Source organism: Zosterops lateralis (assembly GCF_965231275.1).
Source record: "Zosterops lateralis genome assembly, chromosome: 9".
NCBI lineage: Eukaryota > Metazoa > Chordata > Aves > Passeriformes > Zosteropidae > Zosterops > Zosterops lateralis.
Window position 1 is genome coordinate 7,771,055 of NC_139769.1, and position 25,204 is coordinate 7,796,258.

Here is a 25,204-nt window from a genome sequence, read left to right on the forward strand (position 1 = left end):
GCCCCCTGTACCCACTGCTGATGCCAACGAGGGGTGGGGAGGGGTGGGAGGGGTCCCACACAGATCACGGGGAGGCTGTGGGAGTCGAGGTTGTCACTGCTGAGTTAATCCAGTGGTCTTCAGCTGATACCATCCTGATTTTGGCCATATCAAAAACCACAGCTAGTGTTTAAGTCTCTTTCCCCACACCACTGTAAACCAGAACTCCTTCCCCAAAGCACAGCAGTGCAAAGTGAGCCCAGAGAGAGGCCCCAGCCATGCCACAGCTGGGCTTTCCAAAGCCTTTGCTCCTTGCTGGGCTCAGCTCCGCACCCTTAAACTTGGCCCCAAACCTCCTGACTTGTCCCATGTGCTGTCTATCCCACACATCCCCTGCATCCCAGGTGTGACCAGTGCTGACTCTTGGTCACCCCTCAAGGAGATACTGAGCCCCACAGTCAATCCCAGAAAAAGGTGCCTCCAGGGAAGGGCTGTGCTGCCATGTGCCAGCGCCTCAGGGACAGTCAGCAGGAGCTCTGTCACCTCATGCTCCCAGCTTAGACAAAAGGTGACAGCAACCAAAGCCATGTGATTCCTGACCCCAGCTCAGGCATAATATGCCCACAGGAAGACGTTGACAGCCAGCAGGAGAATGGCACTGACATTGCACACGTGCCTCCACAGGGGCTTCTCCTCGATGCTGGTGAGTCTCTGCTGCAGGGCAGCTTTCTCCTCCTCGGACAGGCTGGGCATGGGGCCGGTGGACAGACCACAGAACCACAAATACATCATTTTCCACCAGGAGGGTTTGGCTGCTGCGAGAGAGGGACCAAAACATGACTTTTGGAATCTACTGGGACTCTTCCCTCCTGTTTCCCAATCATTTGGAGGTGCATCAGCCTGTCTGGAGTATGGCTTGAGAGGCACCTTGCATGGGAGATGCAAGATGATAGAAAGAAGGGAAAAGGAAAAGGAAGAGAAGAAAAAGGAAAAGAGAAAAGAGAAAAGGGGGGAAGGGGAAGGAAAAGGAAAAGGGGAAAAGGAAAAGGAAACTTCTCCCTAGACCATGTACAGCACAGCCTGATTGCAGTTGGTTGATTGCAACACCAATCACTCACAAGTTAACTAACAAATCTCTTCCCCCTTCTCCCCAGACCAGATTCCATCCACTTTAAAAATTCCTGACAGCATGATGGTCCACTTAGAGAGATCCCAGCTTGTTCATTACACAAGGCATGCCAGGTGAAGTGTGTGTTTTAATTGTCAGTCCTGTGCTGTGAATTTCATTCACTGTTCTTTCCAAATATAACATTTTTTTGAAATGCAGCATGTTAGAGGGCCTTGAAAAAAGGTGTTACCCAGAAATAAATCCTCATTAAACTGTCAACTGCTGTTTCATATTTTCTTCCTCATCTCTCCCTCATCTTATCTCTGCTAATTACCAAAATACCAAGATATTTGTTTATAAAAATCGGAGCTAGTGAAGTGAACTAGGAATTGATAAGAAATATGAAATACTGCTGAATAACTGCATTCAACTTAAATCCAAATTTACTCTATTGGGGAAGAAAAAAAACCAGGAGATTTGTTTAGATGTTAATTTCTTTTTGGCTTGGCTGTGATTGGTTCCAGTGTCCTTTGGACTGACCAGCAAATGGAAGGAGTGAAAAATCTTTATTCTGAAGTTCCTGCTCTGTAACCTTGGAAGGTTAAACTCAAAACCAGGAAGCTGCATTTTTTAATAGATTTACAGAATAAAGCTCTGTCCACTCTGAAAAGAACTTGCCTATGTAGCATCTCCTGCTACTGTTCTGTCTCCTGACAATTCTTTCAGTTCACTTTGCTTTGCCTTCCTTCCTATTAAATACCTCTGGTAGGACACAGAGCTGTTTAAGGTCTGAGTTTTAACCATGGTTTACATCCTAAGGGAAGATGAAAAGATCCTGTTGGCATCATGAAAATGAGAAAAGTGAGGCCTGTGAGTTCATTCTAGACATCCACAAAGTGCACATATCTGCTTCCAGGGTGTCTTGGTCCCCTCAGACTGTGCTGCTCTTTTGGTGCTGTTTTGTTTCAGGAGTGGCAGCTCTTCTGAGCCATTCAGAGGGATGTGACATCAAGGTATGGTGGGAGGACCAAGAACACTTTGATTTGTCACATCCTTCAAACTGTAAATACAAGCCCCAAGCTGCAGTGAATGCACCAGGTGGCCCCTCATGAACTTTAGAGATTTGCATGGGATCCTGGCTGTGCACTCCCAGGGACATGAGGATGTTTGTTCACAGACAGATCCCTACCTGGCTCCTCCTTATCGCCGGAAGCTGCAGGTTCCACCATGTCCTTCTCTCTGTCTTCTGCTTTGGTCTGAGCTTCTTCACTCTTGCCATTTTCCAGGTTTATGGCAGGTGCTTTTTTGTGCCTGGTCCACCACGTGAGGCTGTCCAGCTGCAAAGTGGAACAGAGAGAAACTGGTCACTGCCTGTCTGCCCCAGTGTGGCCACCCAGACATCTCCCTCCCTGGGGGGCACAGGTCCAAGGCGGTGCTGAGTCCTGTTTGGAGTGATCTCCTGCTTTCCCTCCCTCCCTTCCTGCACAGGTGCCCACACTTGGGGTAAGAAGGTTGGCACCATCCAGCTGGAGTTGAAAAACTGAGGAAAAAATGTGAAATAATCTGGTTTCTCTCCTTCCATTTTTTAAAATAACTTTTTCCATCCCTGTCTTTGAGGAGTAACCCTTTAGCAGACATTGGAGAAGCAGCTTCCTATTTGCAAGGCTCATGTGATTGATCTGAAATAATGATGGTCTGCATCCAGAATGGCAGCCCTCAAACAGGGAAGAGTAATAAAGTCAAATAAATAAAAATCAATCAAAAAAGAAGCCAGGATACCCTCTCTGGATACAGTCAGTCAAAGACAGCTGTTGTGCCCTCAGAAGATTTTTTTTTAATTCCAGATTTCTCTGATGGACCAATACAAGTCATTCCCTGTATCTGCAGAAAGCCACAAAGGATGATCAGTCTGCTTTACAAATTCCCAAATTCTGAAACTCTTATCCTACAGCAAGCCTGAAAGTCTTCTCCCTGGAATTCAGGGAGTGCACGGGAGACATCAATCTTGCAAACCTCAGTGGCCCTTTGGCAGCTATGGGAGTGTCACACACCCCAGGGGTTCAGGGATTTAGGGTTAAGCCAGGCCTGCTGCTGCTGTGGCTGACCTTGGCATGCCCAGGATCTCAGTGCCTCTCCCTGACCCCTGCCCTGGCCAGCCCAGGCTTCAGGGACAGGCTCATCCATCCCTCCCTAATGCAGCTGCCAGGTCCAGTGGCTGCCCTCCCCCTCCTGCCCACACTGCCTGGCAGAGGGGCACAGGGAGGGACAGTGCAGAGCTGCAGTGGTGACAACAGGGCAGGCAAAGTCACACACTTGCCCCAGGAGCAGCTGCCTTCCTGCTCTACCCGTATGGAAATGAACTTCCCCAATGGGTCACTTCCAAAGTGACGTGAGTTTAATTTTTGAATTTTCCACACACAAATCCAGGCAGAAGCTTCCAGCTGACACAGAATGTTGCATAATTTCCAGAAGATTTATAGCTTTATTTAAATCATTTTCAACCAAGATGAGCATTGGGCAGGGCTAATCTTTCTTGTCATGAAGTGCTAAATTGCTTTGATTTGATGAGCCTCATCTTTCTCAGGGATTCTTTTTTTTTTTTTTTTTTTTTTTTTTTTTTTTTAATCACTTAGGAAATGTCACTGGAACATAGTAAAGTTTCAGGGTACTAAAGGATTTCCAAAACTTTTTTCCTTTTCTCTCCTCTTCTCATGTTTCACTGAACCACTGTCTATGCACATTGCAGCAAAATCTGCAAGGGTTGGGGTGTACCTGGGGCTCAGACTCCACCAGAGGGAAGCAATTCCCAATGGAAAGCATCATAGACACCTCATGGCATCACCCCACTGACCCACCCAGGAGCTGGTGCCTCTTCCATGGCCAGTAAAGCAAACCACCAGCCTAGAGAGCTCCTGGTGAAGCATCACACCACTGCTCCAGCTTTGAGCTCGGTGGGTTTGGGCTGGTTCTGTTCCTTGAGATCCCCCTTTCTCCTCTTTGCCACTGGTGTGGAGCAGAGCAGCAGCTCTGTGTGCCTATGGAGGCCTCCACAGGGCTGGCTGTGCTTGCCTGGCAAAGCCTCCCAAAGGATGGGGAGAGGAGGCAGATGGTGGTAGTGTCTTGGGTGCTTGGAGAAAGCAGGAAAATCCTTCACTAAGAATTGCCTACATGGGAGCAGTGTCAGCTTTACTGCCTGGGACTTGTGCTGGGTCCTGGGGAGCCCTGTGGTGCTGCTCCCACCTGCAGAGTCATCCCTGGGCACTGCTGGAGGAGCCCTGTGTCCCCCCTTAGTTTGCTCCTGTCAGCACCCACAGAGCTGAGCATGTCTGGCTCTCAGTGCCACCAAGTGATGCTGTGGGAGCTCCACATGCAGCACCTCAAAGCTCTCAGGGTAGGCTCAGGCCAGCCCAGGTGGGATTGGTGCTCCTCCTAAGGTGTACACCAAGAGGAGCCACTGAAGCCAGACCTCAAGACACAAGATCCCAAGCCCAGAGCACAGAAGGTGGAATTGCCAGGCCATAAGCCTGTCTGGGTGAGCCCTGACCCCTGGGGAGCTGGCCTGCTGGTGCAGCACTCAGTGCTTTCTGAGCTCTTCCCCTCCCTTTTCTCCCTCACCGTCTCCTTGGACAAGGCAGTTTGCAAGAACTCAGCAAAGTTTTTCTTTTGTTGTTTGTAAACTAGAATAAATCCTTCTGTTCCAAAATGCCATCTGGCACCTGACAGTTGTGTTTCAGCTTCATAGTCTCAAATTTAATTGTAAGCTCTTTTGCAGGGTTTTCAAGGACGGTGTGACACAATATGGACTACCTACAATGAAGACATATGAACTCTGGAGCATACCAAACAAATTCCTTGCATACTTGTTTTCCAGCACAGCATCAATCACCACAGGGATGGGAGAGTGTCCAAAACAGCAGGAGAAAATGCTACAGCTTGCACTTCTCAGATTGTAATTCATTTAAAGCCAAGAACATTAGCTGTAGCACTCTTAACATCAGATACAAATCTCTTTGCTCCTTTTGCCCGTTTACTATCTCAGAAGCACTGAGATTCAATATTTAAACTTGTCCAGTGAAGATCCTCAGCTGGTGCAAAGTGACATAACTGTGCTCAACAGCTGTTCCTGGTCTTTGCAGGCAATGGAGCTGTGGTGATTTACATCTGCTGAGGTATGATCTATCACTCTATTTCCTCGGTTTTGTCTTTGCCAGCTTGTTTTTCTACTCTCTTCACTTGACAAAACAAATGCCACAATTCCTCGCTCTTGTACCATGCCTTTCATCATTCCATCTCCAAGCACTGCAGTTAAGGAGAAGCACAACCAGCCCCATGCGAGTCGTAGGCGAGAAATATCTGAGGCTCAAGAAGGGAATGGATTGACCAGGAAGATCCAGAGCTTCAGAGATCCTCCTACAGGACACCCAGCACGGCCTCCCCCTCCCAGCCACTGTCACAGCAACACTCGGGCTCTTCACCACAGGTTTGCCCACTTGCATGCCGAGTAAATAATGGCCAAACATAAAAGCCATGTGCCACTTTCTATCCAAACAGTCAGAGCCGTGCATATCCACCCTGATCTCCACCTCCTGCCCTTCCTTCCCCAAACACTTCTGACCCTGAGCCAGCCCAGCACAGCCACAGAGTCACTGGAGATGAGGGGGCAAACCACGAGAAACCATGTCATCAGAAGTGATGGTTTAAACCTGCACCTCTGCTCATGTCCAGGGCAAATCCTGGGGTGAATCTGGCCCAGGAAAATGAAAAATTTTGGTCTCAATGCTGCCCACTCAGCATTGTGCCAGACAGGCAGAAACCCAGCAGTGTTGTCTCCTACTTCAGTTAAACCCCACGCCTTCCCTTTGGCTGCTCTCTGAGGAACAAGGGCAGACATTTCCTGTTGGAACCAGAGGTAAGTAGTAGAAACTGAATGGAATCAGGCAAGAGGAAATGGGGACAAACTCTCCCATTCCTACTGAGCTATGGAAAGAGACAATGAGCTACTGCTGAGTGGCACGAATTTCCTGGCAGTCTGTGCCATTTTCCTTGTAGTGGGAAGATAGTGAGGGGCAGGGGGCACAAGGGATGGTCATCACAAATATCAGATGATTGACCTGGGTCTCTGTGTCCAGGCAGTACCATTAATTCTCATTCATTTTCTACAATAGAATTTCTTACACAGAGGTCAAGCACTGAGCTCAACACTATGTGTGGTCCATGGCATACCAAAAGGCTATCATGAACATCCCTAGGGAGAAAATTTCCCCCCAAACGTCCAGCTGATGTTAGTTCCTGGCCAGTGCTGCCCTTCAGCAAGCTCTCCTCCATCCGTGGCTCTCCAGAGGTCCCTGAGGCAGGGCAGCCACCACCTCCCATCCTGTGTTCTTCTGGGATAACTGCACACAGCTGCTTCAGACAAAACCCTGCCCTCCCTGCCCATACCCCTGGCTCTTTGAAGGCTGTGTCAAATAAGGTCACTTACAGCCAGCACCTATAAACTCACACATTTCAGTAGAGATACCACTGAAAATCTCCCCTGGGGAATCTCTTGGGATCGCAACCTCTCTGTCTCTAATTCTTTCAGAACTCCATGCCGAATTCCCTCTCTTGGAAGATGCTTGAATTGTTTTCATGGCTCTGAGATCAGACTAAAAAGCCTGGAGGAGCTGGGACCAGTTTCTCCATCTCCTGAACTGCTGGTTTGGTGCTCACTGTTCACCAGTGCTGTGTTAATGCATCTTACCCTGCTATTGCTGTGGGCAGGGAGCACTGCATATGTTTAGCTATCACAGGTCAGATGATGAGTGGGAACTCATTAAACCACAGTAATTAATTGCTGGCAACCATCTGGCCACCCCTGAGCAGTCATGAACAACGTAAGCAGCAGAACTAATGGTGCCTCCTTGCCAGTATTTCTCTCTCCCATGTGGATCCTCTGATAGCTAATAAAAGCTGAGAGTTTATCTCCAAGCAGACACAAAGACAGCCTCTCTCCCCCCTCCTCTCCCCTATCTGAGCACCTGCTTTCATGTAATCTTCAGGAGCACGGTGTCTTTGACACCTCTAACATTCCATCAAACGCCGATGGAGCTGCTTAATGCTTTACAAGTTATGAGGAAGCAACAGATTGATGCCATCACAGCATTTTCTCTCTCATGCACTTGGACAGGAAATAATAGGTCTGTTTAATCTATCCAGTAACCTTTGCTGAGAGGTAGGTGGCAGTTTTGTTGTATTGGCAGCTGCTTTAAAACTTGGGACTGGGAAGAGTTGCTTGACGGGTTAATAGTGTAAAACCTCCCAACTCTGCACCATTTTAATGTGCTAAGTAAAAGAAAGTTGCGCTTCCCTCAAAGTGATTAAATTTAATTGAGATCACATTGGGACAAAATGTTATTTTCCTAAATGCCCATGTTGCAAAAAAAAATTAATCTTGTTTGCCTGCAAGATTGATGCTGGCTCTGCTGAAACAGGCTAGATGCTACAATTAGATAGATTTAATTCCTCCTCAGCAGTGCTCTGTAATGTGATTTCATCTCCTTCCCCTTCTTCCTTGCTTTCTATTCCAGTTCTGATGGGCTGTGATGTCTGCCCAGCTCTGGGCACAGCATGGGAACTCACACTCCATTTGAAGCACTCAGTGCTCAGCAGCATTAACACTCTGTGGCCTGGGGAATAGGGAGAGCTAAGGAGCAAGGGCTTCTTGGCAGCCTCTGCATCACACACCATTTGTTAGCCACTGCAGGAACAGGAAAGGGCAGATCTCAGGGACTTTTGGGATGGAAATGGAAGCCTCAGGAAAAGGGTGTCACTACATGTTGCAATGTGCACTTTTGGTTTTCTAAAGTTATGTATGATTTTTGTTATTGAGTTTCTGTAATGGTTCATCCCTACCCACACCCCTTTCCCTAATCCCTTTCCTTATCCACTCAATAGGCCTCTCTCTTCCCATTGTACCTCCTCAATAGCCCTCTCCCGGTCTATAGTACCTTCTATTATATCTTATCCATTGATACACCCTGGTACTTGATGGCTCTGGCAAAGCCAGGTGGCTCAGCCAAGGCTTCAGGTATCCCCACACCTCTTTTGCCCCGAAAGGCAGAGTCAATGCCCCCTGTACCAAAGTCACTCCCCCTCATTTCCATCAGTAACACCCTTCTACCTAAGGGCAGGGGAGAGCCAAAATCCTCTCTCACTCTCTCTAACACCAGGGCTTTGCCCTAAATAAACACCTTCCTAATTAACACCAAGTGTGAGTCTGCTCCTTTTCTTCCAAACAAGATCACATCTCTGTCTGAAATCTGGATCCAAAGGAACAACTCGTTCATATGGTATCTGAAGAGCAGAGCTAGCCAGGAGACAAGGTCGGAAAAACCATACCTGTAAGTCACTTACCTTTTCTTCAGGGATGGGTGGGGTGCAGAGACTGATGAAGACAATGGCAATGGCAGTGAGGGCGCAGAGGATGAGAGCAAAGTAGAGATAGTGCACGTCCTTTAGCACAGCTGGTCTCCTGTCCTCCTCCCCACAAGACGGGGCCGTATAAACTAAATCCATGATCATCCGAACCACACCAGCAGCAAGCCCAATCATGAGTCCCCAGAAAGCACCCTGAGAAAAGGCAAGCACAGAGAAAAGGTCACTGCAAATTACCTCTGGTTGTAGTTTTCCCTCTCCTCTCCCTCCTTCCCAAGACTTTTTATGCCTGATGGAAATCCACACTGAAGTGCATCAAAGGAGAATTTTCCGATAAAAATCCTTTTTTTCTCTCTCTGCCTTTGAACATGGAGCACATAGAGCACAAACAATGCAAGAATCTCCTCCTAACAACACTCCTCCAATGAGACTTTGGCACATCATCCCTAAATGGCAGAACGACTTCCCTTTCATGCTTTCAAATGGAACTGCCATAAAGTATCACTTGCAGTGACTTCTTAGAAGCAAACCCAGAGCCACCAGAGACTGGGCTAAGACCCACTAATGCAGGCCAGGAAAGGCTGTCTAATTGTCACACTTGAGCTGGACTGATTCCAATTTTAAAGAGTCTCAAAGGCTAAGTACTAAAGGGAAGAGATATTTTTTTATTTTAGAGATATTTGTTTATTTTACACCTATCAGTTGGTTGTTGACACTTCACTTACAGGCTCAGTAACCCTCTTCCAGAAGATTGCCAAGATGAAGAGGGCTGTGACTGGTGGGGACAGATAGCTGCCTATGGACTGAATGTAGTCAAAGAGCTTTCCACTGTTGGCTGTCTGAATGATTGGGATCCAGAGAATGCTGACAACCACAAGAATGACGATGAAGATTCTGAAAGAGAAGGATAAAACTGTATTAACTTTGTAGATAATTTGCAGCAAAACACACTCCCATCTGCTCTTGGAATTCTCTAAGAAAAAAAATCCACACGTCACTCTCAAGAACCTTCCTTGTGTACACAGGAAAAGAGAAAATTTTTCTCCCAGTGTGAGCCTGGTGTGTGCTAAAGTGTGACATGGTCTTTAATGACCTTGCTCTTGGATAGGACAGAAAGAGGGAGCTGGTAGCTTAGGGAAGCTGTATCTTTCTGCCACATTTCCAGGCAGGTAATGTGTTCAGTCTCTTGCCTTTGCCAAATTCCAACTCATTTGCTACTTAATAAAATCGTGTTTGGGGTCTCAGGTGAATATTGTAACCTTCCTCTGCCTTTGCACTCTCTGCCACAGAGATTTGTCCATTCTGCTGAGCAGGAGGTACTTGTCCTGTACCCAGTCTGCCATGGGAAAGTGTGAGTTTGCCTGCAGCCTTCAGCCTCAGCAAAGTTTAGAACAGAATGCTCATGGCTGGAGAGCAAAACCTCCACACTGAATGCAGCCTAAACTGCCCTGTCTGGAGGAGAACTTTGTATGCCCCTGATAAAATGCAGGGACGCTACAACTTATCACAGAGACAGAAAGCTGGGAGGCTCAGCTCTGCACTTTTCCCTGAAAAAAAAAAAAAAAAAAAAAAAAAAAAAAGGAGCAATTGCAACATATTACTCCTGTCTGATGCTAAAATAACATTTTTATAGACCTGTGGTGACAATGGCTCAAGAGCACTTTTGGCTTCTCTAAAAGTTACATTTAAAGCAGTATTTATAATAAGTTTAGAAAGAAAAGAGGCAATTATCTGCTTAGCTCAGTGGAACACTCTGAGTTTCTCCTTGACCAGGCCTATGGAAGATGAAGCTGGAAAATGCAATGTTCTTTCCCAAGCTCTGCTCCTGCTCTATATTGCAGGAACCAGATTTTTGTCAATGAGTCCAGCCTGGAGGATGTCAAAGCTGCACTCAGAACAGATGATGAGAGGAATGAGACATAAATAAATGCAAGGACCTTCCCACAATCATCAGCTCCTGCTCGGAGGCCTGCTTGCGGATCCGTTGCCATATGTCAATAGTGAAGAGGGTGCTGCTGCTGTTGAAAACTGAAGTGAGGGAACTCATCAGGGCTGCCATCATCACTGCAATCATCAGACCCCGGAGCCCTGAGGGAGCAAAACACAGAAGGGGAATCAGGACTGGGCCTTGGGCCTCTGAGCACTATGTTTTCCATCCTGCTGTCTGTTTGCTGCAGTAAGATTTCCACAACCGCAGGATGGATGAGGGCAGCCTGATCCCCCCCCATGCAGAGCCTGGCTCAAGCTCAGCTCCACATGGTGTTTCTCACCATCAGGCATCAGTTCAATCACCAGTTTGGGGTAGGCAATGTTGGAACAACCCACAGCAGCTCCACAGACCCTTTTGCAGACCTCGGGGTCCACGCAGCCCACTTCATCTGTGGAACACAAGGAAAGAACAAGGAGTCAGCGCAAACCCGCACTGAGCCATCGGTTGTTTAGATCAAGGGAACAAATCCTGATGCCTTTTGTAGTTTCATGTAACTTCAGAGGTGGAATACAGCTACAGTGAGTGGGGTTGGGAAGTACTTTATATCATATAATCAAGGTGAAACTTGGAGATGACATTTTGAAATTCTGTTCAGGATACAGCTAAAACTCTGCTGGGTGTTGCATAACTGTAATGCTTGATAATTTGTCACTTGTGGGAACTGGTCTGTTTCCATGAACCTGTCATCTGTGTTCCCAAGGATGCTGGAGGCTCACTTACTCCTATTTAGGAAATCTGGGGAATAGGCTCTTTCCTCTGGGAGTGCTCCTTCTAACCAAGTTATTCTTCCTGGAAAGCGGAAGGCTCTGGAGAAACCAGCAATGAGAGCTCCTTGGGATAGAACGGAGGCTTGTTTAGCCTAATCGCCTGGGACCTAAATGAATCTGTGTGGCATGTTGCTAAAACTCTCCAAAACACCGAATGGATATAATCCATAGGATCTGAAGGACAACCTCAGTGCTCCATGAAATTAATTTTACTGGCTCCCTCCAGATAGAGCAATGAATGCAATGTCCACAGCACGGAACTATATGGCAAAGAATGCCCCTTACGGCTACTGTGGGAGAACTGGAGGAAGGGCTTGGGAACACCACGGTGCAACAGGAATCTCTATGAACATGCCTGCAGGACAGCAGTTTCTAAGGTGTAAAAGTGCTGGCAGACCTGTGTGGGACTAGTGGTCACAGCAGGTATGGAGTCCCATGTTAAGAAAGATGGGAAGGCTCACCTGGGAAGAGAGCTCTGCTGATCATTCCTGGCAGGACAATGAAAAACACAGGGAAAAGTTTCAGATATCCTGCAAACACTGATCCACCTTTGGCATGGGAGAGGTTCTTGGCAGAGAGAGCTCTCTGGACCATCACCTGCAAGCAGTGCAGAAAGGGAGCAGAGAATGAAACAGAAGCACAGCAGAGAGAGCAGGATCCATTCTCTCTGTCTCTCCTTCTCAGAGATGACTTTCATCCCCAGGATCCCAGTGTGTTTTTCATGCCAAGGACAGCTTTCCCACCTCACTGACTGCAGCCTGCTGCCACCCCTTAGAGCTCAGTCCACAGGCTAGAGGAGAGAGGAGTGTGGAAATTTCCTTTACAGGAATGATTTCACCCTTGGCTGAAATGAAGCCACCTTGAGGGCTGCAGACAGCAGCTGTATGGCAGCAAGAGACACGGAGTGAAACAGACTGGGGGTGTTTTGGTCAAAGCTCAGTGGTGAGGTTTCATAATTATCCCATCTGAAAGTACAGAAGCACCACGTCCCGAGAAACACACACAGCTTTCCTTTTTTGTAGCTTGAAAAGGAATAAGGGACACGAGACATCTGGGAATATGAATGGAGGGATATTGTCTGGAGGTCTACTCAAGGTCACAGCACAGCCAGCTCCAGATTCACATTTTTATATCCTTGTCATGCTAACTGCATGAAGACTCCCAGTACTCACCAGCCCACAGTGGGATAAAGATGGATGAAAACAGCCTGTTCTCACTGCACTAAGATGTGCATCAAATTAGCAGCTTGCTGAGAAGGTGGAAGGAGTGAGACATTCTGGTCTAGACCAGTAAAAAAAGCATCAGCTCCTGCACACTGAGGCACAGTGATTTTTCAGCTCACAGATCCACAGATTGAGGAGGGGACTGAAAATAACACTGTGGTGGTTTGTCTGCTGAGGGAAAGAAAGATTTTATTTACCTGGTCAGTGCACCAGCACCAAATCGCCACCACAGTAAGACCAAACATAAGGCCAGGCCAGGGAAGGTCTCCTGTGATGGGATCCCTGAGCACATTGAAGGAATCTGCACGTGGGAGGTGACAGGTTGTGTTTGGGACCGTGACCTTTGGTATTGCTGTCATATACTTCTCCTGAAGTCCTTCATACCAGCCAACTTTTTCAAATCCTGTAAAGAAAATGCTAGTGGTTTAAGGGCTGTTGCATCATGCAAAGTTATTATCTTATCTGTGTCTCGTGATTACTTTTCTTTTATCTTCCTCTTCTCTCCTTTACTTTTCATTCTACCCTTGCTTTTTGCGGTCAAAGTTTCTACAGAAGTCAGTGGGAGTTTGCCCACAGTCCTTGTGGCTTAAACAACACATTCAGGAAGAGGATCAATGCAGGAAAATCTTCATAATCCTAACCCCTGCAATGTCATCAGTATCTAGTTTTTACCTTTACACCCCACTAAAGCTAGAGCTGGAAAGTATAACATAAAAAAAATATATACCTGGTTTAGATATTTCTGTTTGCCAAGAAGGCTTAAGACAAAGACTGATGATGGTCATTGCCTTGTTGCTCTTTATTTTTTCATAACACTCAGTTACACCCACATGAATCCACAGTAACTCCAAAAGTCAACAGTGGAAGTCAGCAGGATTTCTCTGAGTTGATATGGGCTTAATGAAAGCTCAGAGAATGTGATGTTTCAAAGTTCTTTGGCAACTCCAGTGAGGTGAAGTTATCCAGAGCCTGAGCTCCATACAGTTAGTGCAAAGGATGAAGAAAGTGTGATGGCTTGGAGAGTGAGACTTGTGCTGGCACCACTTCTGTGAATGGTTGAAACTCATTTTTGCACCACACAGGGAAGTGTGAGGCACTCTGCTGAGGTGCCTTTAGTGGCCTTAGGACCACTAAATTGCTGTGTGGTGTTACTGCAGGTTGCCCTTACCTATGAACATGAGGACAAAAGCTCCCACCACCATGATTATGGTCTGCATCAGGTCTGTGTAAATCACAGCAGTCAACCCCCCTGCCAGGAGAAGCAGAGACAGCAGTCAGTGTGTCACCATGCTCAGGGAAACAGGAACCTCACCTGGAAAAATGCTTTCTTTAGCCCCAGCTCTGTGGTTTCAGGACAGACCCACTGGGAGAAGCTGGCACTGAACTGGTCCCCTGGAGCCCACAGCTGTCACAAGCCCTGCCATGAGAGCAGTGTGGAAGGTTTTCCATGTTCTTGAGACAACTTGGAGGCAGCTCAGCATCTTAACAGCTCAAGTTGCTAATTTTGCAGAAAGGGAACAAAATAGCAAACATGGGCAGTGGTAACTTCCTGCACAGAGGGAGCCAAGAGCCTTGTGCAGTGTTAGAAAATCCTCTAAAAACAGTGATGTTCCCCCCATACCACTTTCCCTTGGGCCAAGAGGGGAGAGGGGAAGAGTCAAAGGTCTACAATGGGTGACAAAGCAGGTACTACCAGCAACTGGGGCAATCTCTCCCTCCAACCAGGACCTGATTACTCTTTCTCCTCTGAAGGAAATGGGAAACTTATATCCTAGGCTCCAGTTTATAATATGTTCTTTGAAACCAGCTATTTACCAAAAATGGTGTAGACAGCAGTCACTGCTAGCAAGAGCACAGTGGATAAGTAGAGGTTCCAGCCCAAAGAGACTTGGATGAACAATGCTCCAGCAAAAATGTCTGCCTGGAATAAAAAAACCCCCAAGGACAGTCTGGCATTAGTAGTGCTTTGTGCAAGTGAAATCTAATAAAGCAGCCTGCAGCCCTCTGCAGCTGAAAGCACTGACAGGGGAGGACACCAGGAAGGTGAACTGGAAGAGCTGTTTGGACTCTTGGCAATGTGAACCTTGTTTTGCTGTAAGGAAAAACTTTCCTCCAGGTCAGAGCTTTCAGGATCTGGGAGAGTGGGAGGGTGAAAATGAAGGTGCTACACCAAGGGACTAAAAAGTCATCAGAATAAAGACAATCTTGAGTCACAGGATCCTGGCTGGCATAGAGAAGGACTGGTGTAAACTGCCACTTCTTTTAGTGACTCTGAAGACATGCATGAATGGCAGAGCCCCATGTATCCACAGGCAGACACAGGAAGGAAAGAGAGGGAGATAGCACAGACCTTATTCTTCCCAGGGCCACGTCTTGGTGGCCTCATGGTCCAAGAGACACTCCCTCCTGAAAGACTCCTAAAGAGTCACTGCTGTCTTGTACCATGGTTTGTTTATCTGAGAAGGTCAACAGGTGGTTTTTCTGTTCCTGCAGTTGAGCATATTAGAGTGACTCCAGAAAAACAGGTTATACCTGCTGAGGACCTCACTAGAAATTCAGGAACCCCCATCAGCTGTGTTTTGTTTGGACCTTCTGGCAGAGAGAGACACCAGAATCTGGCTGGACAGATGAAACCTGGAATTACACAGATAACATCATTAAAAATTGCAGAAGGGGATATGGGAGATGTTTATGTTGGGAAAGATGGTAGAAGGACACCAGCAAGTCTGGTATGGGTGAGATACAGGTGAAGACCTTTGCCAAGGGAGACAGAAGGGGCGGGGCAAGAATTCCATCTGCTGTATCTGAAATGAGCCCCTTAAAAGCAGGAGCCAGTGCAAGCCCTGACCTCTGCAAGCCTGAGACATGACAGGCACAGCCAGTACAGCACAGGAATCCCTGCCCCTTCTGGGGTTTGGCTTCCCAGCAGGAAACACAACCATCTCTGTAGCCATGCAGGAACAGTCCTCTGACAACACTGTTTATTGAGACCTCTCTTTTCTTTGCAAGTTCAGAAGACTCTGCAGTGCCCTGGATGTTGACCTGTGTTTGGGCAGAAAGCACAGGGAGAAAAATCCTTCTTGTAACCAAGTGCCTGCTGTCCAGCCAGCCGCTAAATGAGCTCTCCACAAACAATAGCTCTGCTTAATAGAAAGCACCTGTCATGGCCATAAACTCCCCCAGCCACATCCCTCAGCCATGCCTGAATTGTCTGCACAGAGGAGAAAGCACTGAGATGAACAGCAGTGATGGGGGCCAGGGTCCTGCTCTGAAAAACACTGGCAAATACTGCTCTGCTGAAGGTCACTCTGAAAGACAGCTCTGTTTCATACCTTCACTGTGTGCCTGTGCTCACTGTGGGCTGCTGCACAAGAGACTTGCCATTGATCCCTCACGGGTAAAGAGGCTTGAAGAGCCTCTTTGGATCACTCACTCATTGCCACCAGGGGCAATGCTTTGATCCCAGAGAGCAAAGCTGGAGGCAGTGGAGACAGCTGTGGGTGTCATGACCAAGAGCTGCCCATTAGAGGAGGCAATCTGTCCCACACTCCCAGCCGGGAACTGCTCTTAATGCCCCTCCCAGGAGCTGAGACATAATAAGTCTGGGAGAAGGACCTTGAAGCCACAGGAGTGTTTTGTCTTCAGCCAGTGTCTCCCAAGGCAATTTGACATCTGAATATTTCAGAAGGGCCTAGTGAAAACTGCCTTGTACTGACCTTGGGATAATCAGCTGGACACAAAGGACTGACATCTTCAGTCCCGATAATGGACTCTCAAATACATTTCTCTTCCTCCAAGGGCACAGATAGTTCTCAGCAAATATCTGAGCATAACTTCTATTTCTTTCTGAATGGCATTTAAAAGGGGGAAACACCCAGTAGGCTACACTGGGTTTTGGTTACCAGCAGGGTACACTATTACAAGCAATTCAGAAAAGAGGCTGAGTTTTGTCTTAAGCCAGAAGCTACCTCCCTTTCACTGCCCCTTTTTTGTACAACAGAAGTGAGAGAAAGAGAGAAGAACAGCCATAAAATACCTAATGCTTAAAACTCAACTATAAGAAAAACAGCAGGTTCATGATAATTTAAGAGAATTTCATCTCTACAAGATGCAGCCAGCCAGATTTTCAGATGGGGTAATGCAGCCCTTCCTCTATCTCTGATGTCTAAGGTTTGATGTGATAGAAGAGGAAAAGCAGGCAGACAGCCCATTGTACTTAGACTGTTTAGTAATTAGTTGCACATCCCTGTAAAGTTCTCACTGTGCGTTGCTGTTGAATGGGGGCTCTGTCTCTCTTAGGAAAGGTCTCCATGATCAATACAGAGGCAAGAGCCGCACACTAACACACTGCTGCTGCTCCTGGGAGCAGGGCTGCTCCTTCCAAGGAGTTCTCTCTGAGCAGCCCTGCCTTGTACCAGGGTGCCCAATCCCTGCCCTAGACACAAGGATTGTTTTCAGCTGGATACATACGGATATCCTGGTGAGTATATAGACAATCAGGGACAGCACAGACATGTAGATTTGTATCCTCTGCCCTCCAAACCTCTTCTGCAGGTACTCAGGCATGGTGACAACTCCTGCTGCGATGTAAACAGGCACGAAGATCCAGCCCAGAGCCAGCAGTGGCCAGATGGCCTGTTAAAGAGACAGACAATAAATACACAGGATTCAACATATGGGAACAGCTTTTCCCCCTGTTCTGTCAGGGGCCATCCTAAGAAAGCAGAAAGGTACAGTGCCATGCAATGTATCTGAGAAGCAGACTGACTTTTTCTCCCTGCTAAGAAGATGAGGCAGCAGCTGGAGGAATTATTACAATTCAGTTAGAAGCTTTTGAAGATCTCCTCCTAAGGCCTGTATTTCTCCCTGTCATGGGTGTCACTTCCTCTTCCATCCCCTGGTCTTTTGAGCAAGGTAGTGTATTCTGTTGCTCTGGTTCTCTGAAAGGTGCTAGTGCATTTGGTAGCCTTTAAAACCATTGATGCTGTGGCAGTGAAGAGTTAAGTGATTCAGAGCAGGATGGGAGCATCTGTTTGTTGCTTGATTAGCAAGTGATGAGGCTGAGGCAGCAGACTGTCCCTGCAGAGCATAAAAATAAGCAACAGCAAGACTCTGCTGGGATGTTCTCCTTGCAGGCTGGTGCAGATGTGCTTCTGTCACTGGTAGATAAAGAGGCACTTTAGTTGCTTTGCCACAGGTGAAGAGTCTTTTGGAAAGAGTAAAGGCATTGCTCATATAGTTCTTCACTGATTCCCAGTAAAAGCCCAAGGAGGAGAATTTGAAAGGTAAATGAAAGTCATTGGGTCATCAAACCTCACCTCCTGTTTGTCTCTGGCCATTCTCTTTCATCCTTCCATTTATTTTGATCAGTTATTTAGGTGTTCAGAAAAAAACCTGATCCCTGTAAGCAGAGATTGTGACTGATTGAGAACAGCCGTGGCTCCTGCAGTGGCAGAGACTTGCTGAGGTGAAAGATGCTCATATGATCCCTCCAGCTGAATGATGTCCCACGGCACAGGGAGAGAGTAATGGCATATGGAAGTTCTCTTTCCAATCTGAAATAAATTAATCTGAACTCATGAAGTTAGATTTGCCCTGAAACACAGTCTTGTCTTCCCGAGCTTCTAAAGTGACTTGAATAGATTTCCTTTGAGTAGAGCAATATTACGTCCTACATGCACCAGGCTGAACACAGTCTCTGTTTTCTTCACAAGGGATTTCAAGGTGACCTTAATGGTCTAGAAAAAAACATTGCAGTGAATACATAGCCCAGGAGAGAGCTTTTGGTGGGCCCTGCCTGTGCTTGGCACTATTTACACTCTCTGCTGAGGTAGGCAAGAGATTCAGAGTTAGGTGAGTGATGCTTCTTGTGAGGCTGGCACGAATCTCCCTCCTCATCAGCTGACAAATTTCATTAGCACCACACACCAAGGGCCTGGTTTTCATGCTCTGTGTGGTGTCAGTGGCAATTTTCCAGGCCACCTCAACAGGGCAGAGTATGACCTGCCTTCACATCCAGATGTTCACCCCAGAGATGCAACATTTTGGCAGCTGCCAGGTGAAGAGAGTGTTGCTGATTCTCATGGATTTACAGTGAATATGGGAGCACATGCTGCTTCTTCTTGCTTTTTTATTCAGCTTTCTGTACCCAGAATCCTGTGATTATCCAAGTGTTTTTCCAGCTTTCATTATCCTTTCTTTTCATCTTCACAAGTGCAGACTAAAGCTTGAAAATATGGCCAGGTAGCACTGGGCAGAGCAAACAGCTAATAATTCTAGTGAATTCCACTTAAGCCAAAATAAAGATCTCATGTTTCCAAGGCTGTCGGAATGTCTGGAGGCTTCTCTCCTGAGAGCTGAGCACTTGCTGCTGCTGCTGAGACTGTTCAACACCTGATTTTGGAGAGAAACCCCAATCCCCCTGTAAACAGTGACATCTTAGTTGACAAGAGAAGTGACTCTTACATTCCACTCAAAGCCCCCAACAGCAAGGCCCCCAGCTGCTGCAGTGCCCGCCAGGCCCATGAAGGAGCCGCTGCCCACGTCGCTCGACATCAGGGATGCTCCAATCTGAAACACAGGGCACAGGGATAAAACTGAGAAAGTCACTTGGAGGAACTTCTGTATCAACCCAAGCATTTCCCCGAGAAAGTCTCTTTCTTTGGGATCCCATCTCCTTGTAGTCAGGCAGGTGGGTGCTAAGGGAGAGTGGAGTTGTCCTTCACCTCTCAAAAACTCTACATTTTTATATCTTCAAGTATGTTCCTGCTCCCTTCCACTGCCCCCACTCCTGTGCAAAGCTTAATCTCAGAATCAGGGCTCACTTTGCCAGTGGTTCTCCTGAGAAGCACACCTGCTACTGGGGCACAGCATAGGGAGGGGAGCCTGGTGACACCACAGATTCCTCTGTGTCCATGAAACGTGGTGGATTTCTCCATTCCCTTGTCAGGCAGCCAGCAAGGTGCATTCTCTGACTCTGCTGACCCTTGCTCTACCTCCCCATGTCCTACAGACAGCCTCTTTGAGTCCTGCTCAGGGTCAAATGAAAAGTTACCCAATGGGTAAGTCAAGCCCTCTCGTCCTACACTCTGCTTTTAGGCACATCACCTACAAGGAGCTTTTCTATCCTTAGTCCTGCCCCATGTGAAACAAGGAATGATCCGCTGATCTGCTTCTCACCTTTGGACAAGGCAAAATGACATCAACACCCACACTGGCTCGGCTTTTTTTTCTGTCTGACAAACCTCTTGGTTAAAGAAGTTGCTGCAACAAGACTTTGCAAACAGTGCTCACAAGAAATGTGAGCCGTTTTCCTGATATGTAGATTAGACACAGAAATAAAAAAAGATACATTGTACAGGAGCAGCATTTTAATATCAGGGCTTAGTTGAGGCCATTTAATGCACAGGTGAAACCTGTCACTCATAAAAACAATAATAAAACACAGATAAGCCACTCATGTAGTCAAGGTGAAGGCCACAAGGAGTTGAGCCTCCAGGAGAGCTGCAGAGGTGGAATCAGCTCTGACAAACAAATCTGGAGGTTGTCAGAGGTTGGTCTGAACCTAAGAGTCCAGAAGAGGCAAGAGGTGACCTGTACCAAACAGCCTCTGTAGCCACGTGTGGCTGGAGCCAAAAGCAGTGAGGATGTTTTGGGATTTGTCTGGGGCATTTTTTAATTTAAAAAAATACCAAAACCCCAGAAATCTTGTTTAAAAGAACAAGATTGAGGAGATTAAAAAATCTATTTCAATATCATTTAATTTTTCCCTCTCTTAAATAGAGAAGACCATCAAGCTAAGCTTTTGCATTAAATGTCACTTGGATGAGACAGAAGTTTAAATAATATTTAAGAAATGACATTCCAGGGAGGTACATGTGTCTCTGGTGGAAATGGCTGAAAATCTAGCCTAGAGAATTTATGGGCAATGCACAGCCAAAGGAAAAAAAAGTAAAAACCTGTTTTGATTGAGAAGTGCATTCCGTTACCCACGACTCACTGGAGAGATCTATGGTTCTAGAGTCTGGCATTGTCTGAGAAGAATCTTTATTCTTGTGGTGGTTTTATTCCTTTCCATCTCTAAATTATCTTTATATGTACATTTCACTCCCAAGAAAAGGCACCTTCAATTGATCATTTTTTTCCTTCACAGTGAAGATTTATACTTCAGTGGTTTGAAGTTTATGTCCTTTACATCATTAGTCAATAAACTCAACTCTGCTCTAAATAGCAAGGGCTCAGAAAGTCCTGAGATTAGGGATTATTTTTATAATTCAGTGTCTAAATGCTCTTTACTGGTTAACACATTCCTGGATTACCTAATGGTCTCTAGACTTGAGAACATCAGTGGTGAGTTGAGGCCAAAAAGTTTCAAACCCAGCGAGGCAGCCAGAATTCCCTAACATTCATCAATGGGGACATTTTTATATTTGTTTCTCTGCTGACTTTAGCAGAGACACTGAGAGTTAGAAAACCCTGAAGATGCTGAGCTACCCTTTTGGCCTGGCAGCTCCACGCTACAGCCCACTGGCAAAGATGTGTGGGATGATTCCTGATGGATCCTTCACCTGTTCCCTTCATCTCAAGATTACAGTCAGGACATGTGAAGATTGGGTCCCTTCACCAGACCTGCTCTCACACCTGGAATTTCAAACCATGAGGAACAGAGGGAAGCATTTCACTCACAGGTGCCCAAGTCATGGATCGTCCAGCCAGAAAATATCCACCAATGGTCCCTCGGCTCGCTCGTATTGATGACTGGAAGCACAGGAGAAAGAACAGGAAAAAGTGTTTTCCTCCATTCACCCACCCTCGAGTCACACCAAGCCAGGAGAACCCTTAGTGCCTGGCCTCTGCACCAACTCCAAAATAACTGTATGGATCTGTTAAGTATGCCAGGCTTCACACACTGCTTCTGCCCCTTCTTGTGCAGGTTTCTGACAGTCGTGCTTTGGCAAGAAGCTGCTTGGACCTGTTTAATGACCTCTCTGTGAATGGACCAACTGGGAAAGAAAAAACAGTTCAGCCAAGCAGAATGCAGTCAGTGTCTGTGACAGAGGCCTTTGCCAAACAACAGGAACAAATCATTAGCAACAATTTTTCCCAGGTTTTTAAGGTCCCATTTCAGTCTTCTCCAGCACAACCCAGACTTTTCTTCCACCTCCTGCCTGTCCACACCCAGATGTGAGACTGCTCTGCAGCACAGGAGTTGAGCATCATTCCCAGAACAACCTCCAGGGAGTGATCCCACTGCTGTCCCCATGTGGGGTGGGAATGAAGGCTCACAGAAGGATACCTGTCACCCCCAAATTTGCTCAATAGGCCCTGTGAGAAGTTGTGCAGGGAATGCATTTGCAGGCAAACCCTTTGTACCCAGGAGGAGTCCAGGGGGCATTGAAGCCTTTCTGGCTCAGGCAGAACCAACCCCGGCCCCCTCAGGGACTCACCCATATTCCAACAACAAGGATAAAGACGAAGTACACAACCAGCACGATGATGTCTGCAACTGCAAAGGTGGCTACTTTGTTCCCTCCTGGTTCAGGCAGCTCCGTGGTGGCTGTGGTTGGCTGGCTCATGGCTCTGAGCAAACTGCTGATTTTCTCACACTGGACTTCAGTGCACATTGGTTTTAATTATTTCCCTTGTAATTATTAACAGAGTGAAGATGTGAGTGGGGATCAAAAGCCAGCCAGGGCTGTGACTAACATTTCCCAGCAGGAGCTTGGTCTCCATGCCTCATCAGTGAGGTCCACCACACAGCTCTGTGGTGTGAGGATTCCTCCCATTCCCCCTCGTGCCCATTTACCAGTGGTCCTTTCTCCTGCCCATTTACCCATTGGTGACACCCACTGGGATGTAGGAGATGGTTCTGCTTTGAGGTCAGAGAACTGCCTGGAGAAGGCTTGTGCACCACAGCCAGCTCTGGAATGCTTCTGCCAGCCCTAGTAGGAACCTTGTGTCCCAGGACATGGGCAGGAAGGAGGAGAGGGCTGGACTCTGTGACATAGCAAACTGTGAATGCAGGTCCTCAGCAGGGACATTTCTCATCCTGGTTTGCAGACAAGGTGGGCACCCTCCAGCACGAGTCCCCTAAACCAGGGCACTGGGAGTGGGTCACACCAAACCTCTGCTCCTTTGTTGGGACAGCTTTGGGAGGATCACAAAAGGTTTCTGCTGGGGCTGGCAGAGCCCTTCCAGAGTCTTCTCCAGGCTGACCCCAGACCTCAGAGCAGAACCATCTCCTACATCCCCCAACCTCCACTGTCCGTGGTCCCTCACCCCAGAACATATGACACGGGACATTTTAAACTTAGGTGGGCTGTGCTTGATCTTGGTTTCAAGGGAGGCAACAAAACCTCTCTCCCAATGTTTTATTCCCCTGTCTCCCACAGTTTTCTTGCAAATGCTGGCCACCTACTTGCTCATTAATTGCACTGCTAGCATGAGGCCCACACCCACCCCTGCTTCTCAGTCTGAGGCTCCCTGGGAGCAGTGCCTCCCCATAGGCTCATTATCCACAGGAGGCTTTTCAAGACCAAAATGTTTCAACAAGCTGAAGTACAGTTACCAGAAATTAAATATCTGGAAGCTTAAATACTCTGGTATAAACAGGCAGCTCTCCCTGCACAGAGCTGATTTACACTCACCCACACACTTCTCCCTCTTAACACCTCAGCACCTGAAAGCAAAAGACTGTTACCCAATCCTAAAATGCATTAAATACCTGCCCAAGAAGCAAACACAGTCCTCCCAAACCAGAAATGCTCCTCCACATGCAAAGCCCAAACCCCAAGCCTGACCTAGCCCTTCACCCCACCTTCCCACAGTGCTGTATCTGCAGCAATGGAAACACTTGAAAAATTTCACCCCAGGCCAGCAAATTCATCTAATAAGCCATTCCCAACATGAGCTACCAGTGAGTCCATTGGACACACTGGAATGATAGCAGTTTATGGCAGTAGGATGTTGTCAGGTGTTATTACACAGCCTGGATCATCCCAAACTGCAGTGACCAATTGCTGGGCAGGATTGCAGCAGCCTCCCCTCAGACATGGACAACACCTGGAGTGCATTTGTGGCAGCCCTTTCCCCATCCTGTTCAGGCAGGAGTCACTCCGTTTCCCCCGTCCCAGGACAAGCTGCAGAGGTGTGCTCCTCCCTAGGGACACAACCACTGTCCCTGCCCACAGCCAAGGGGAGGATGGCACATCCTGGCTCCCCTGGCTGCCAGCCCTGCTGCTGCTGCAGCCCTGGGCAAGGAGCAGGTGCACAGTCCAGGACCCTGCTGGGTTCCAGCAGCAGGGCAGTGCTTATCTCCTGCTCCTTGCACTGCTAGGTCAGCACTGGTGGCCATCCATGCCCAGGAGATGCAGTGCTCCTTGCCTTGGGTACAAATGTAGGAATTCATGTACACAGCAAACAATAAAAATTTATCGCAGCTGATAAACAAGTGGCCCTTGGAGTGAAAGATATGGCAGCAGCATGAGCTCAGCAGGTGCAATTTGCCAGATTTCTGTTGATTCAGAGGGTGGCAAACTCTGTCTCCCACTTTTCTCCAGGGACCTGGTGAGGGGCCTCGAGTGTGCAGGTTGCCTTCAGCAGCAAACCCACCCTCCCCAGCTGGCAGAGGGTTCGGAATCTTTTGGCCAGGCAGGCAATGCTGAATTTTGCTTGCCCAAAGGGAAGGAATGAGTCAGTTTATGTTACCTCTGTTGGTGGCAGTGGTGGTGGCAGCAGATGAAGTGCTGGGCATGGTAGAGAGGGGTGAGCCAATGGGTACAGGGGACAAAGCCATTCCCACAGTGTCACCCACAGCAGGATCAGGTGGTGGCAGAGGTGTTGGCTGCACTCATGGGGGGCAGTTGTCACAAACAGCTGAGGAATACAGATCTTCATCCTCTCCTCATTCCTCCCCTCCTGAGACATCACTCCTGGACCTTCCAAAAACCATTCCTCCTCCCTCCAGAACTCACCTCCTGGGACATGCCTGGTTTTACACAGACCTTCTGTTGTCTTGGTGAAGGCTGAGAGCAGGGCTATCAAACAGGGGCCAGAGGACAGTCCCTGAAGCTCACATGGTGTCTCTGGGACCGCCCTGTCTCCTTGGCCAGAGACAGACCCGTTGTCACCAAGCCCTGCATCCATGGCTTCTCCCAGCCCTGCTGGGATGCCAGGCAGAGGTGTGGGGCAGCTGCAGAGTTGCAGCAGCCCTGTAAAACCCGCAGTTTCAGCAGTACCTGGGAACTGCAAGCAGGCAGCCAGACCCTGCAGCACAGTTAATACACTCTCCTCTCTCCATGCAGCAGAAGTGACAGGACATTTTCCTTGTGGGGTGTTCACCCTCACTCCTGTCACAGAGGCTGAGAACGAGCCCTTCAGGGACTGGAAATCATAAGTGGCGTTTCAAAGAATGCAGCTCAGAAAAAAAATAAAAAGGTGTGGAAGACCAAGAGTTTCTGGGGAAGAGGATGTTCCATGGAGTGACAGGCAATTATTTTTGCAAGTGTTAACGAATAAATGGACTTCCTCTTCATTACCAAGCTACTTCACAGTCATCAGCAAATAATTCCAATGACAATTAGTGAATTTCTAAATGGATTGAGCAATTGGCTTATACACAGATACCGATGCAATGAGGTGAGGCGACAGCCCAGCCTCACTCCTCACCTTTCCTCCCGGGGGATTTTCCCGTGTGCTCACCGAATGGGTGAGGCATTCAGCTAAC

At 47.6% G+C, this 25,204-nt stretch overlaps 1 protein-coding gene across 1 annotated transcript; it reads right to left on the reverse strand.

Moving 5' to 3' along the window:
* Positions 1-585: 585 nt before the first annotated feature.
* SLC5A9 (solute carrier family 5 member 9) lies at positions 586-22,055 on the reverse strand (the record flags this gene model as incomplete). The annotated part of the gene is made up of 14 exons (XM_083867836.1): positions 586-794; positions 2,277-2,424; positions 8,480-8,695; positions 9,226-9,394; positions 10,438-10,588; positions 10,771-10,878; positions 11,719-11,854; positions 12,678-12,883; positions 13,649-13,729; positions 14,296-14,401; positions 16,951-17,115; positions 18,946-19,050; positions 21,166-21,237; positions 21,927-22,055. 14 exons carry the CDS (start codon positions 22,053-22,055, stop codon positions 586-588), a joined length of 2,001 nt encoding a protein of 666 aa, XP_083723962.1.
* Between the last annotated feature and the right edge of the window lie 3,149 nt (positions 22,056-25,204).